We start from the raw sequence: 15,363 nt of genomic DNA on the forward strand, positions 1-15,363 counted from the left end.
AGCCGTGTACGGAATTCGCGCGGACAGTACATGGAGTCCTACAAAACCCAGGTAGGATGCCTCTTGGGTCCTACAAGTCCTACAAGCCCCTCCCACCGCTTGCAGTCCGCCGCGCAGGATTGTCTGTGGCTGTGGTATGGGTGGTCCGTGTCAACCCTAATAATTGCTCGGAGCAATGCCGAGCCGAACGGAGGAGTTTCGCACCCCTGGTCTCATTTTAAACATATACAGAGAGAATCATACTATCTTTGTCTTACACTAGTACTAGCACCCAAAAGAAAAGGATGAGTATAATTTTTTTGTCCTTATTTACTCACAATTTGGTTTGACCAACTGTATCTAAGATGAATAAAATTGTAATTCGTAAAAAATGCAATTTTGGGAATAAAGGGGCCCTTAGGGATGGAATTTCTTAAAATTGCTAACCATGGTGTGCAAATTTCAACTTTCTATCTTTTGTAGTTTCGGCTCTGCGTTGATGAGTCAGTCAGTCAGGACACAGGACACACCACGGACACACGCATTTATATTTATAGATTAAAACGTAATTTTAAAAACATTTAATATCCATACTAATATTATAAATCCGAAAGTGTGTGTCTGTCTGTGTCTGCTACCTCTTCACGCTTAAACCGCTGAACCAATTTAGTTGAAATTTGGTATAGAGATAGTTTGAGTCCCGGGGAAAAACGGTAGTTTTTATCCCAGAAATCATACTTTAAGGGGGTGGAAGTCACGTGGAAGTTTGTATGGGTAATCGATAAAAAGCAGATTGGATAAAAAATAAGCTCTAAGAACAAATTAAATTACTTTCTTATGAAAATATTTTAATTTGTGTTTTTACAAGTAGTCACACTAGTATTTAATCTATAAACGAAATAAATATCATAAACAAAGGGAAAAATAACCAAGGCCTCCAGTGCCCGGGGCTTGGTCATTTTTTCCTTTGTATATGATATTTATTTCGTTTAAAAAATAAGCTTACCAAATTATTGACTCCACGCAGACGAAGTCGCGGGCAAAAGCTAGATTACTATACAAACAAAAGATTTTTTACTTTAAACCAATGACCTTCACTAATGTATTCATGTTTGAGCTGATGGCCGTGTTGCCCATGCTCCAAAATACTCCAAATAAATGAAAAAAAAAAAGTTTCTGTCAAGTCACTGAAGTCACGTGACAAGTTGACATTGACATTATTGAAAAGTAACCTTTAATCTAACACATGTTTTCATAGTTTGTGTTCAAACAAAATTTGTTTGAATGAAATACAATAGTTACATTTAACCAATTTCAAAAACTTTTGTTCATATTAATTAGTAAGCATGTCTGTTACGTTGCATACAGATGTCGGTGATATAAAAATCGAATTATTCTGCGAGCAGTGTCCAAGAACATGTGAAAATTTTCTGGCCCTTTGTGCAAGCGGTTATTACAACGGTTGTTTATTTCATCGAAATATAAAGGTAAGTTACAGATATATGTCTAAACAATAACATGTAAATGAGGTTTTTTTTAACATTTTGTGTGACTATTAAAATCGTACAAGGCGCCGCGATGCGACGCTAACTCGTATCACTCGTAAAACGGGCGATACGCCTGCAAAGCCGCTTTTTGTGTAGAAATATTTTTCAAGCCTTTCAGAGCAAAAGTAAAGCTACTAAAAGTTGGTTGCATAGAGATCCACATTGATGCCAAAAAATTTAGTTTTGCTTACAGCCAGAACAGACAAGTTATTTGATTTTATGTCTAATGCGTAGATTTAGTTTTTTGTATGTTTGCAGTTAAATTGAGCATACTTAGCCAATTTACCACAATAGACAAGTTATTTGTAATTAGATTGTTAAGGCCTTCAGTTTCATTATTCTTGAATTTAAATAACAAAATAATGGAAATGCCATCAGCACCATAATAAAATCTGTGCTAATTAATTTACGTACAAAAGGAATAAGATGGGGTCCCAGTATGCTCTCCTTGGGCACACCAGATTCTATACATGAGTTATATCAGATTTAATATTCAAATTGGTACAAGTTTTATGATTTAAAGTGGATACTGAGATGTATTGTTCCCATTGCTTCAAGTAAAATTCAAACCATTTGTTTGAAATACCTCAAATGCCATAGCAATTTAAGATATGTAATATCTTTTTGGTATAATGATATCAAAAGCATTTGATTAATCTAGCATAATGGCAACTACATTTTCATGCCGATTCAGTGCATCATAGACATTATCAGACGTCTCAAATAGTGCATCAGAAGTAGGTATTCACCTGGTCTAATCAAAAAAGTAATTGCCATACTTAACAGCTAGGTAACCAATTTCATTCAGATCCACTTTGGTAGTTCTATGGATACTAGGCAATGCATTATGCAATAATTAACTGAAACATTTAGAATTCTAAATGTAGATAGACCTAATATCAAACCAAAGGCCATCAGCTTTATATTGAGTGCTTCCAGTGTGCTGAATTCTGCCCGTAGGGTGTTGTGTTTCAGAGATTCTGGGGCAAACTGCCGAATCTGACACAAGAGCAGACGATTCAATGGAGCCACACCGTTCTGTCGCCTAAATAGTGTTTAGTTTTTAAGTTTATAAAATGTCTATGTATGTTAGTCTAAAAGGTATATCAAAGAGGATATAATAGGATAGAGCGGTACTGTCATAATAAATTTTGTAGCCACAGTAAATTCACTGCCATCTATCGACACACGATTAAAACTAAAAATAAAAATATCAAAAAATGTATTTAAATATGAGTAAATGATTTTTTTTATTTGCAATATTTGCATTGATTATTTTTATATTATTTTGACCTATGTTCTTTAACTGATTGCGTAAAATTTGTTAAATAACAAACGAAACCGTCAACGCCATCTATACGAGAGTTGACCAAAGGTAGTGGCGCCATCTGATCGAGAATCAAATATTCTTTATTTTCGAGCTACGTTTCTTCCTTAGACTGTATCCATATACTCCTATTACGGAGTTGAGTTATATCTATCTTTGAGTTGTTGCCTGAATCAAATTTTAAAATTAAATTAAAGTATATGCTTACTTACTGAGACTCTACTGATTAAGGCCATTAGGCTAAAGTGGCAACTAATAATAATAAATGATGCCTTTTTCTTAAACTTTACAGGGATTTATAGTTCAAACCGGTGATCCTTCAGGAACAGGCAAAGGAGGGACCTCTATCTGGAGTAAAAAATTTGAAGATGAATTCAGAGAAGATTTAAAGGTAAAATTAAGGATTACAAAAGTACCTACATTCCGAAACATTTAGATCAACTCAACTTGTACTATTGTATTATTTTTTAGCTGTAGTACTGTATAGCAAGTGACACTCTGAAAGGATGAATGTTACTAAAATAATGCATTATGCAGGCACAAATATTTGTGATAAACACACAAATAAATTCCCTTTAACGGGATTTGAACCCAGGACCTCTTGTTTTGTAGACAGGGTCACTACCATTGACATTTATATCTATGGACGGGGCCCTTACGGGCACTAAGAATGGTGCTAGTTCAGCGGTGTCAGTCACGAATTCGAGCCAATCGTTATTTGACTCTTTTCTGTTGAACTTAATTCATCCCTGTTCCTGTAACGTTAATTTCAAAGCTAAAGTAATTTTAATATTAATTTTAATTTTTAGTGTTGTTTTGTTTGTTTTAACTGTTGTTTTGATATTGTTGCTAAGCAAACCAGTAAGGAAGAGCGGTGTATCTTAACACAAGTATCCTGTATACTTAAAAAGAGACACCAACCTGCATATTAACTTAACATAATAAGTTACTGAATAAATCATTTATTATTTATTTATTAATCGTACAGTCTAATGCCTCCTCTACACTATCGGCGATGATCGTTGATAGTATCATCGTCTATCATCGGCAAGATCATCGCACAAGCATCCACATGATCGCCTGTATAACGCAACCACCCGGCGATTCCCGGCAACTCATCAACCAATCGCGTTGTGGCGTTAGACTGCAAGATTAGCTCGATTTCGTGTGCATGACACCGTTGTACTGGCCCCATTCTTATTGCCCGTAAGGCCCGTCCTTAGATATATGTCAATGGTCACTACCGACCAGGCTAGGAGGCCGTTAAAAACCCTTGTTGTCACCCTTCTACTTTCTATACCAAAAAAACAATATAATGTGTCTTCCAGAACTTTTTAAAGAAATGTTCGTTTTTACTGCGATTTTCAGGTTGGAATATACAGTCCTCACAGACTGACATAATGACATTCGGGTTGTAGAACGATACTTCGGCGGCCACACACTAATGTGATTCTGCTATTCTGAAGCCCTAGTGTAAATTTCATTCGATAGCGTGACGTGCGTTCGCGTTTTCGTTATGTCTATTTTTGTATGGGATTTTGAACAGCACACCAAGCGGGACGTTTTGGAAACTCAAAATCCCATACAAAATGACACTTAACGCAAACGCGTACGCCACGTCAGGGGTACTGCTTTGTTAATGACTAACTAAACTTTTTAACTTACCGTAAAAAGTTAAGTAAAGAATAACCAACAAATCCAACAATGTAAAATTACAACTTTTTCGCAATTAGAATTTTTGTGAATTTTAGAATTTCTCCGGTGATAACGCCTTCATTTACTACTTCTGTCATAAAATTTATAGGTAGTGCTGATATGAAAATTAATATTATAATAACATAAAATGTTATAAGCCGAAAAAATATGTTAATTGTCTTAAGAGGCCGGTGTCGATTTTAGTCGCAAAAATGTAAAATTGATAGATTTAATCGGTGAAATTGTACACCTTTTGTTACCTAATTGAAATAACAAGTACTGGTTTCTATAAGCGCATCTTCTTATCTTACCTTTTATCAGATCAATTTGTTGAAAACAGATTCACTAAATTAGTAATGTTTGCTTTTCTGATGGACGTTTAGGTACACGCGCGTAAAGCACTGATTTTGTCGCTCTTATTTGTAAATTTCGTAAAGTTTAGACGGCTAAACATGGTAATTTTGTATTACACATATCCTGTACTTGACGTTTATCAGACTACATATTTATTATTATGACTTTGAAGTAGTGTAAATGAAAGTTAGACGAAATCAATTTTCTCCAGAAATTACTTCAAAACAAGTGACAATTTCTCTGAAAATCGACTTAATTTTAACGTAATTTTGATACTTAAACAATCTACAACATTTGTTGAAACTATTCTTATACATCAATTTGTATAATTTACCACCATAAGTTTTTGATGAATTTTTAAAAACTGCCCCTTCTTTTCATATATTACCGGTGACGCACGCTTGCGACCTCATTATTCAAAGGCAAGATGAGAAGATGTGCTAATAGAAACCAATACTTGTTATTTAGATATTACGCAACAAAACGTATAATTTCAACGACTAAATCTATCAATTTAAAAATTTTGCTCTAAAATCGACTACGGCCTCTTAAGACGAAAGTGGAGGACCCGGGCGAAATCGCCTTTTCATACAAACGTGACTACAAGAGTTAGGAGCATTTAAAAATTTGTATGAAATCTGTTTTTGCTCCTAGTTTTTATAATAATAAAAAAAATCTAAAAAAGTCAAACGTAACTATGGTCAGTGTACATCAAACAATGTAAAAATATTTACCATTATGTCAATATCCAGAAAGGAAAATGGAGACTACGGGTGTATGGAGAAGGCCGTCCCTTTTCCTGTGAGTAGAGTGGACGACCGCGGAGATATTAACTGCTCTATATGTGTAATGCAAGGCTAAAAAGGTGACTGTTCTCTTTGCGTGTCGAACACCAAGTTCCAAGTAAATCAAAAAGACATTGTGATGTTCAATTACATGATTATATCCGATTTTACCTGAAAACCGAAGATCATTCTTAGAGTAGGTACACTCAGACTGCATGTACATATGTATATATAACTTGGAGTTAGAGACCAGATCGCGTGGCTATTGTCTGTGAGCCTCAGGCACAAAGGCCACGCGCTCAGGCACAAAAGAAATAATGACTTTTGTTTAACAGAATGCCATTGTTAGTACGTAAGTGAACGAGCTCAGTAGAGATAGCGTTAACTATAACTGCAGCGATTTTGATAGCCCCACACTGTACAAGTGTTATGTGTATTAAACGTCACACTTCTATGAAATTATGACGTATAAATAACACTTGCACAGTCTGTGCTATCAAAATCGCTGCAGTTATCTTGGTCTAACTCTTTCTCTCCTGTATGACTAGCATGTGTAGCTAGACCAAGTGTTAAGGAATAAAAAAATATATTTGTTTGCTTTCAGCACAATGCAAGAGGGATGGTGAGCATGGCAAACAATGGTCCAAATACCAATGGCAGTCAGTTTTTCATTACTTATGGGGAACAACCACATTTGGACTTGAAATACACATTGTTTGGAAGGTAGACACTAAATATTATATCTTGGTATAATTTGGTCTTTATATCCATGTGGGGGGGCATGGTAGTGCTTCTGACAAGTTAATTGGGTCATTCCCACTAGTTACCACCAAATTGTTACGATTATTGTATTTATTAAGCAGATAAATTATAAAAGAAGCCGATCGTTATTGGTTATAATGTTGACCGTTTGTGAATTATTTGCTGAACAAGAGTCTCTCGATTTTTATTTATTGCCAGCAAATTTTTTGTACCTATGCTGTCCAAATGATTTAACGGCTATTATTTTTCGCAGATCAGTTTAAAAAACGGCTGATCATTTAATTACTTCCCTAAAAAAAATTAAAATATTTTACTTGAGAAAAGTTAGTAATGAATTAAGTGTAGTTTTGTTTTGTGCATAATTAATATGTTAACAAATAAAGGAAAATTATTACAACGTGTACCTTCTACTCTGCAAATTATTCATAATCGTTTACAACTAGTTTATGTATAACCTAAATAACTATTTTTATTGAATAAAACAAATATACATACATAATTATAATTAGCGTAGCAAAGGACACGTATCCTCTTTATAAAATATTGGCTCAAACTAGCTGATATTTTGAGGTAATATTTTAACGTGACGCGAGCCTATGAATGCAGAAAATACAGACAGTCTATACAATAGTATGTGTATATATAATAATAAAATAAACAGAAGCTTTATTAGTTACACTGGACATCCATGAAGAACTGTTGATTAACTGAGTTTACAAATACTAATCATCCAAACATCTAATAGTACATACATTATTATTTTAATACTCATTAATAGAATAGCAAGTACAAAAAAGTTTAAATAATACATACATATTTATCGACAACGAGCGCTGTGTGGCACAGTACTACGCATCACGTGACTCGGGCGTGCGTTGTGCCGGTGACACAGAATAAGTAATAGTATTATCATCCGGTGAAAGGATTGGGTAGGGTAGGAAACAGTGGCTCGGAAAAACATAGCCGGGTATAGTGGCTCATTCAACCTAATTCCAACATGATAGAGGCGATATTGGGGTGACAGCCACTGTTCGAGCTGAGCCACTGTTTCCTACCCTACCCTACTCCTCCTTCAGATTTGATGTCTGGCTTAAGACGAAAATGGAGGACCCGTGCGAAATGGCCTTTTCATACAAACGTAGTCCTCGTTTTCCTCTGTGGACATTAAAACTATTACAGGTTTCACTCCGTACCGAGGAGTGTCATCAGGAGCTTGCGTTGACGGTGACGGACCGGCGCAGACTGCGGGCCGCAGTCCTCCGCGCCCGATGACTCTGCGCGGGTGCCGGTGGCGGCCGGGGGGGCGAGAAACCACCCTCGTTTACGGCATTATTGTCAAATGATGGGTTGCACACAACACTCAATACGTCACCACCACCACCACCGGCGCCCGCGCCGAGTCATCGGTCGCGGAGGGCTGCGGCCCGCAGTCTGCGCCGGTCCGTCACCGCCAACACAAGCTCCTAATGACACTCCTCAGTACGGAGTGAAACATGTCGAGCGTTTTTCGACTTAAAATACGTGAGTGACCCGTTATTAATATATTTGATATGTCTGTCTCACGGAAGTTTTTATGTTATTAAAATATACCTTATCCTATTGTAAGTACAAAGTTTCAGGGCAATCTAGCTAATCGTTTTAAAATGAGAGCGGAAGTACGTTTGTATGGAGAACCGAGCTTGCCGGAGACCAAAGATAGATATCTCCGTAATAGATGGATACAGTCTAAGGAAAAAACGTGCCTCGAAAATCAAGAAAATTTGATTCTCGTTCAGAGGGCGCTACTAGTTTTGGCCTACAGTCGTATAGATGGCGTTGACGGTTTCGTTTGTTATTTAACAATTTTAACGCATATCAGTGAAAGAACATGGGTCAAAATCATAAAAATAATTAATGCAAATAAAAAAAATCATTTATCTATATTTAAATACATTCTATCGTATTTTTATAAATCTTCATTTTTAGTTTTAAAGTGTGTCGACAGATGGCAGTGAATTTACTGGGGTTACAAAATTTACTATGACAGTACCGCTCTAGTATAAGTTACTCTATGCCGGAGACCCTTAAGATACCTTTAGCAAACACACAAGCTTTAAATTGTGAAGACAAATTCTGTAGTGAAACTGCTCTATTGTTGTTTTTTTAGGGTTCCGTACCCAAAGGGTAAAAACGGGACCCTATTACTAAGACTCCGCTGTCCGTCTGTCTGTCTGTCTGTCTGTCACCAGGCTGTATCTCATGAACCGTGATAGCTAGACAGTTGAAATTTTCACAGATGATGTATTTCAGTGGCCGCTATAGCAACAAATACTAAAAACAGAATAATATAAATATTTTAATGGGGCTCCCATACAACAAACGTGATTTTTTTTGCTGTTTTTTTCCGTAATGGTAATACGGAACCCTTCGTGCGGGAACCCTTCGTGCGCGAGTCTGACTCGAACTTGGCCGGGTTTTTTTTTCTTAAAAGTAATTTTCATATAAGTACATCCTTTTCTCATTTACAGGGTCTTAGACGGATTTGAAGCTCTTGATGACTTAGAGAAGATGGCAGTAAACCCGAAAACATACAAACCACTTAACGATGCCAAAATCACATCAGTTACAATACACGCAAATCCGTTGGCTGGTTAAACGATATGATGGACATGTATTTTTATTTATTTTTACATTAAAATTAATGTAATTTAAGTATGTAGTTTAATTTATTCAAATAAATGTATTCAATCGTTAAAAATATAGGTAAGTATATTTATATATGATCTCCATCACTTTTGGATGTAAAATACAGACCGGAAGCCGCAACATCCTATAGTACACCATTGTGATGACACACCATGTGACTGGACAGTATTCTATCGACAAGTGGTTTCGTTGTGTTCGGTAGACTCTACTGAGTACGAAATAAGAACTTGTCACTTTCTAAGTGTGTGGGGCGATAACTGTGACGTCACAAAATCGGCAGTACAAAGTTTGTAACTTTTTTTTTTAAAGCCACGTGCTTGGTGCTTCTTTCTCGCTCTAGTGCCGAAAAGAGCACTTTTCCGCACTAGTGCTTTTTGTTTTCAATTTTTTAATAATTAAACTTATTTGCCATGATATGTTTTTTTATTTACTCGCACAATGCATAGTAAAACATTGTATGATACACGTGCGTAAAGATGATTTCCGCACTTGTTGCATAAATAGCTATTGTTTCACTACCTGGAGTGACGAAAGTAGGCTTGTTCGAGCTGCTGAGGTGAAAAATATATTTTTTAACCTTTTGACTGCCAAAGACGGTAAATCACGTCGTCGACATTTTGTGCCACTCACGCCGCCGACGTCATTTGCCGTCCAAACTTAATTTATCAAAGACTCTTTAATAAATAACTATATTTCTTTGTTTGTATTTGCATTATTTTATTTTGCCCTTCTACTTTATTGTATAACTTTATTACAATTCAACTATGAATAGAAGGTTAAAAAAAAACAACATTATGTTATAATACGACTTACCCAGTAAATAGCATAGCTAGCCACGCCAAAAACGGCACTTGACGTCGCCTAGTGATGTGACCGAGTCATGGAGGAATAATATTATTATATGAAAGTAACAATCTCCTAATAGAAATCGTTTCGCGCAGTTCCGACAAACACGCTAGCGCCATCAATAATATATATGGCTTAATCCCATACATTTTGTAATAGGAGTTGTTTTTGCTAAAATAACTGCTATTTGTGCTGTTACGGTACTTGTTTTCGTGCTTAATTTAAACAACTTGGTTTGAAAGACGGTACTGACCTTTTGTGATAATGTAACCCCTTATGCATTTATTTTATTGTAACGATACTGCAGTTTGCTAATTAGTAGGTAATAATAATCGACAACGGGTTTGCACATCTCTGAGTAACGCGCGCTTATCAGTGTTCCGTGCGCCCATGACGGCACTTCACGTCCGATGCCTGACGTCACCACCAAGTAGTGATGTGGCATTATTGAGAGATTTGAGTGGAAGTTACAAGTACATTTTGATATTTAAATACGTTATTTAAAGGTTTTTAGTAGAGCTAAAAGCCAGAATTATGTAATATTATATTGTAAAACACCTGTGTAGTGGTTCTTCTAATCTAAGTATGTCAAAAACGAAATCAGTGAAAATATCGATATCCTGTTTTGTAATCACTATTGTTCTCTAAGGTTTTTATTTTGCTTCATTGCGGTGTCACGTCGAGTTACGTCAATGCTTGGCGTTCAAAAGGTTAATACAGTTGCTCAAAAAGTGCTACTTTACGTAGCTGTTTAGCATGCGGAAAGTTGGTATTCGCGAACTAGTGCTTTTTACTTTTCCAATTTTTTTAAATTTATACTTGTTCCAATTCATGACTACTTATTGATGAGTGTTAATATTAGTTTCCTTTAAACGTCGTAACCAACATAAAAACCTACTGTTAATGTAAGAATACAAAAAATATACATATTTCATATTTTATTACTTACCTCTTCATCATTATAACACGTTTATTTTTTAATATTGAAGATTGAAAAACCGTTCTTAATAAGTTGTCTGAATGGAACGGAATAGCCATGAAAGGTAGAGGTAGGAATAGCTGCCGAAACGCCTGTCAAAGAAGAGGCGTTTTTTCTTACTCCAAGCTGTTTCCAAAGGCAACATTCGATATTGTTTTTATTCCTTACTTGTCGTTTTTCTTATTTTTTCGCAACTGTATTAAAAAAGTCGTTCGATACACGTGCGGAAATGTCATTCTTCACTCGTCCCGAGTCTTGCCACTGGCCTACGGCTCGTGGCAAGATATCTCGGTACTCGTGGAGTAATGACATGCTATTAAGCACTAGCATCGAAATGTACTAAACCGGTACAAGTGCAAAAACTAAAATATGTAGGGATAAATGTAATCATCAATTTAGATAATTTTTTAAGTGATTTTATTATTATTATTACGAGCCTATTGTGTCCCACTGCTGGGCAAAGGCCTCCCCCCTCTTCTTCCACTCGTCCCGGTTTTGAGCTACATCTGGCCAGTCGCTCAAAAAGGAGTCCAAGTTAGGTATTTAAACAGTTTGTTTCGGTACTTTCGATAATTTTAAGTCGGTTTACTGAAATGAAGCACTAAATAAAACTTATTAAAGCAAAAATTGTGTCATACATTTTTGCTGGTCTGATGTTGATATTTGTATGGGAGTCAGCTTTTTTTTCGCGATTTCAGTATTGGTTCCATAGTAAAAGTTGTTCATTATGACCTAACATATTCACGCCGTAAGTTATTGCAGTGACTATAAAAACATCCTGTATTTATACTGTTTTTAGGGTTCCGTACCCAAAGGGTAAAAACGGGACCCTATAAGACTCCGCCGTCCGTCTGTCTGTCTGTCACCAGGCTGTATCTCATGAACCGTGATAGCTAGACAGATGAAATTTTCACAGATGATGTATTTCTGTTGCCGCTATAACAACAACTACTAAAAAGTACGGCACTTGGCCGACTTTTATTAGTATTGAACTCTAACAAAACTACTGGGAAAACAAAAATCCCATCTTATACCAGTGGTAATAAACAGTAATAACATATACTAATCTATGGTAATAACCACTGGGATCTTGTTTTCCCAGTGGTTACCATTGGTAAAAGGTGAAAAAAAAAAAACCAGTAGTTACCACTGCATGGTAACAACTTGGTGGTAACTAGTGGGAATAACATGGAATAACCCAACATGTCCCCCTGGTGGGTCCACGGGTTATTCACGGGTATTTTTTTACCCGTTGTCCTACCGTTCTAAACAGCTTTCGCCAGTGGGTCTACGGGTAATTTATGCTTACCATGGTCCCACCCAACCGCATTAAGTGTTAGAGTCAAACCAAGAAAAGTGCAAATTTTGACAGCACACGCAGTGCAGGTGTTATTTTAAACGTCATACTTCTGTGAAATGATAAGTCTTTTTTGCACCCCCTTTGCTTTAGGCCAACCCGCCACTAGTATAAACGAACTTTTGAAAGTGACATTATTTTGTATAGAGTTATCCTTCTCCTAGTGAGTATTATATTTGTTGGTCCAGATTCGCCGGATTTACGTACGACACAATCCGACGAAACAGGAATCCAGCGAAACAAGAATCCGGCGAATTGGGAACTAATCCTATTGCAAGCATAGAAGGCTTCTAGCCTAGCTTCCAATACGCTATAAAACAAATTTGGCATAGATTTTATTACAACAAAAACATTACAATACAAAACATAATACAAAATCGTAACAATACAAAAACATCACAATACAAACACAAAACAAACATTGACACTTTTATTTTAGCAGCGACGTCGGCGGCGGCGGCGGCGGCGATATCGGCGCCTGCGACAGCAACAAGAACGGCGGCGACGTCTGCGGCGGCGGCGGCGGCGCCGGCACCTATCAGACGGCTCCGATTGCATATCCCTGGCGTCATCCGGGTCCGCTATAGACGGGTTTTTAGCGTAATTTATAGAACGCGTCATACAAAACGACGACCCCTTTCTCTCCAAAAACCCATGAGCGCACCCTGCATCCAAACATGAAGCAACATTGTGGGTCAATTGCTCCGTATGCGTATCACAGATCTTCTTCCTGAGATGCGACAATATATCCGCAAGTTTAGCCCCATTCCGCTTCCTCCGTAGGAATGTGGTCAACGCCTTCCCAGTAGGTACGCACAGGGATTCTATGTCACTGGCTATGTTTGCGGAGGCGGACGGCTCGGCCTCCGTCATTTGGAAACCCATCATGCTTCGCACATCACAAATGGTTACTCATAATTTTGTACACAATTTAGAAAATAAAATTAAGCTGCAATTCGACAGAGCTCAGAGGGACTTTATGAAATAAAAGCCAGACTGATTTGAATGACGTGGGTTGTTATTTTTCTAAATGCTTGTCAATTTCAAAATAAGCGAAATCAGCCAGCGTTTTTAGCCGAAATTTTTAGTTCAGAACGTAAATTAAATAGTCTGTTCGGAAAGAGAAGTCGTGGAATGTATGGAGCCCAATACATTCTACGGCTATTCTCTTTCCGAACACTCTACAATGGACGGAGGTGTGTTCTAACTCTTTCATACCATCTGTATTATTATGTAAGAATTCGTTAATTCACAAGGTGATATTCATTATCATTAGTTGTTAGTTGTGCATACGTAGTTGGTCCATGTGTCCATGTGGAAAGCCTGGCACAGATTATATTATAGTTCTCGTTGGTTACTTCGTCTTAAGCATAGACCTAGCATTATACTAGATTCATGGTCTTAAGGAGGTTGAATATTTCAAGTTATGGAGGTTTTGGTCTTTGAAGGGAAGGTAATAAATAGCATTTTTCTTCGTGTTAACGAGGATTTTGTCTTATCGAGGTTCCATTGTATAAAAATGCACATAAATACAAAATGCACGAAATTACTATGCGACAGCATTTATTGCTCAAAGAGAAATATGTGAACAATGTATGATACCTAGGTAATAAAAACAAAACTGCATCTTCTGCATCGCAGTGGCCAATCGTTTATATCGGACGGCCCAATTTATATTCGCGGTAGCTCTTGACTTGAGGGCCGAATATCGAAAAATCGATATTTGCGTCTCCAGGGCCAGATCTAGGGTAGAGCGAGTGGAGCGGCCGCTCTAGGCGCCGGATGGCGCCAAAATGGCAAATGAGAAAAAAAATAAGTTTTGCTTTTGGGCGCCAAAACCCGATTTCGCTCTACCCTGATCAAGGACTCGGGCCGGCACTGTGCGTCTCTATCGCCGCTCTTACGTATTCGAGCGACACAGGCAGATAACGAAATTTAGTTTTAGGCTTACGAGGTAGGCCCTGTGGTGGGAACTGTCACTTTTGCTACCGCAGGTAAAAAATGGGAAAAACAATTCTCACTTGTTAGTTAACACTAAGCGCTACTCGCACCATCCTACTAACCCGGGGTTAACCGTTAACCCAGTGTCAAATTGTACTGGTAACCACGGTAACTCTGGGTTTAACCGGTTAACCCCGGGTTAGTGGGACGGTGCAAGTAGCGCTAATAGGATTGGAAATAAGAAAACATCAAAACAGATTTTTAAAAAATACAACTAAAATGTTAAAACAAAATGCTCCCTGCTGTTCCAGGAAGGACCAAAGGTGAGATTTTTCTCATCATTTATTAGCGGTAACAATACATTGATTTTAAATAAAACTAAAATAATAATAAAATAATCAATCAATATTCAATATAATAACCAAATATTCGGACTGGAAACTGCCAATATGAATCATCTTTACACATAATGAGTACAAAAATTACTTAAAAAGATTTTTGTAAGTTACAATAATTTTTCAGAATAATTAGGCATAGAAAAGACATTTTTGAAATGAAAATTAACGTTGCAATACAGGGTTCATAATATATTTTACATTACATATTGTGCTACTTTCCTCCGCACTAGTGCGGAAATAAGTACTTTCCGTGCCTCTGTCGAAAATTTAAAGGTCCATATGTACTGTAAAACGTTAACTCGTGTCGATAATTTATCACCACTTGTTGCAAAATTGCGAATTTCCTACTTTCCGCTCTAGTTTCGTAAATAACTATTACAGTACATAATGGTGCTACTTTACCGCACTAGTGCGATAATTAGCACATTACGGAACTATGTCGAAAATTTAATGGGCCATTTATGTACTGTAAAATAATAATAATACTCGTGTCGATTTGAAACACTCCCTTCGGTCGTGTTATAGTTTATCACCACTCGTTGCGTATTTTCTACTTTCCGCACTAGTCTCGTAAATAACTAAATAAAAAGGGACGTTCATTACGTACAACTTTTCTTGTGATTAATATTGACGTAATAGTAGATTATTATAATTATGAATACCTACCTACGTTATAGGTAAGTTAAGTGTTCCATCACATAAAATAAT

General features: G+C 36.9%; 1 protein-coding gene across 1 annotated transcript; it reads left to right on the forward strand.

The window, feature by feature from the left end:
- The first annotated feature begins 1,223 nt into the window (after positions 1–1,223).
- On the forward strand, positions 1,224–9,548 carry LOC134754993 (peptidyl-prolyl cis-trans isomerase-like 3). The gene is made up of 4 exons (XM_063691474.1): positions 1,224–1,466; positions 3,146–3,244; positions 6,292–6,410; positions 8,957–9,548. Exons 1-4 carry the CDS (start codon positions 1,326–1,328, stop codon positions 9,081–9,083), a joined length of 486 nt encoding a protein of 161 aa, XP_063547544.1. The 5' UTR covers positions 1,224–1,325; the 3' UTR covers positions 9,084–9,548.
- Positions 9,549–15,363: the final 5,815 nt, after the last annotated feature.

Source organism: Cydia strobilella, chromosome Z, assembly GCF_947568885.1.
Source record: "Cydia strobilella chromosome Z, ilCydStro3.1, whole genome shotgun sequence".
Taxonomy (NCBI): Eukaryota; Metazoa; Arthropoda; class Insecta; order Lepidoptera; family Tortricidae; genus Cydia; species Cydia strobilella.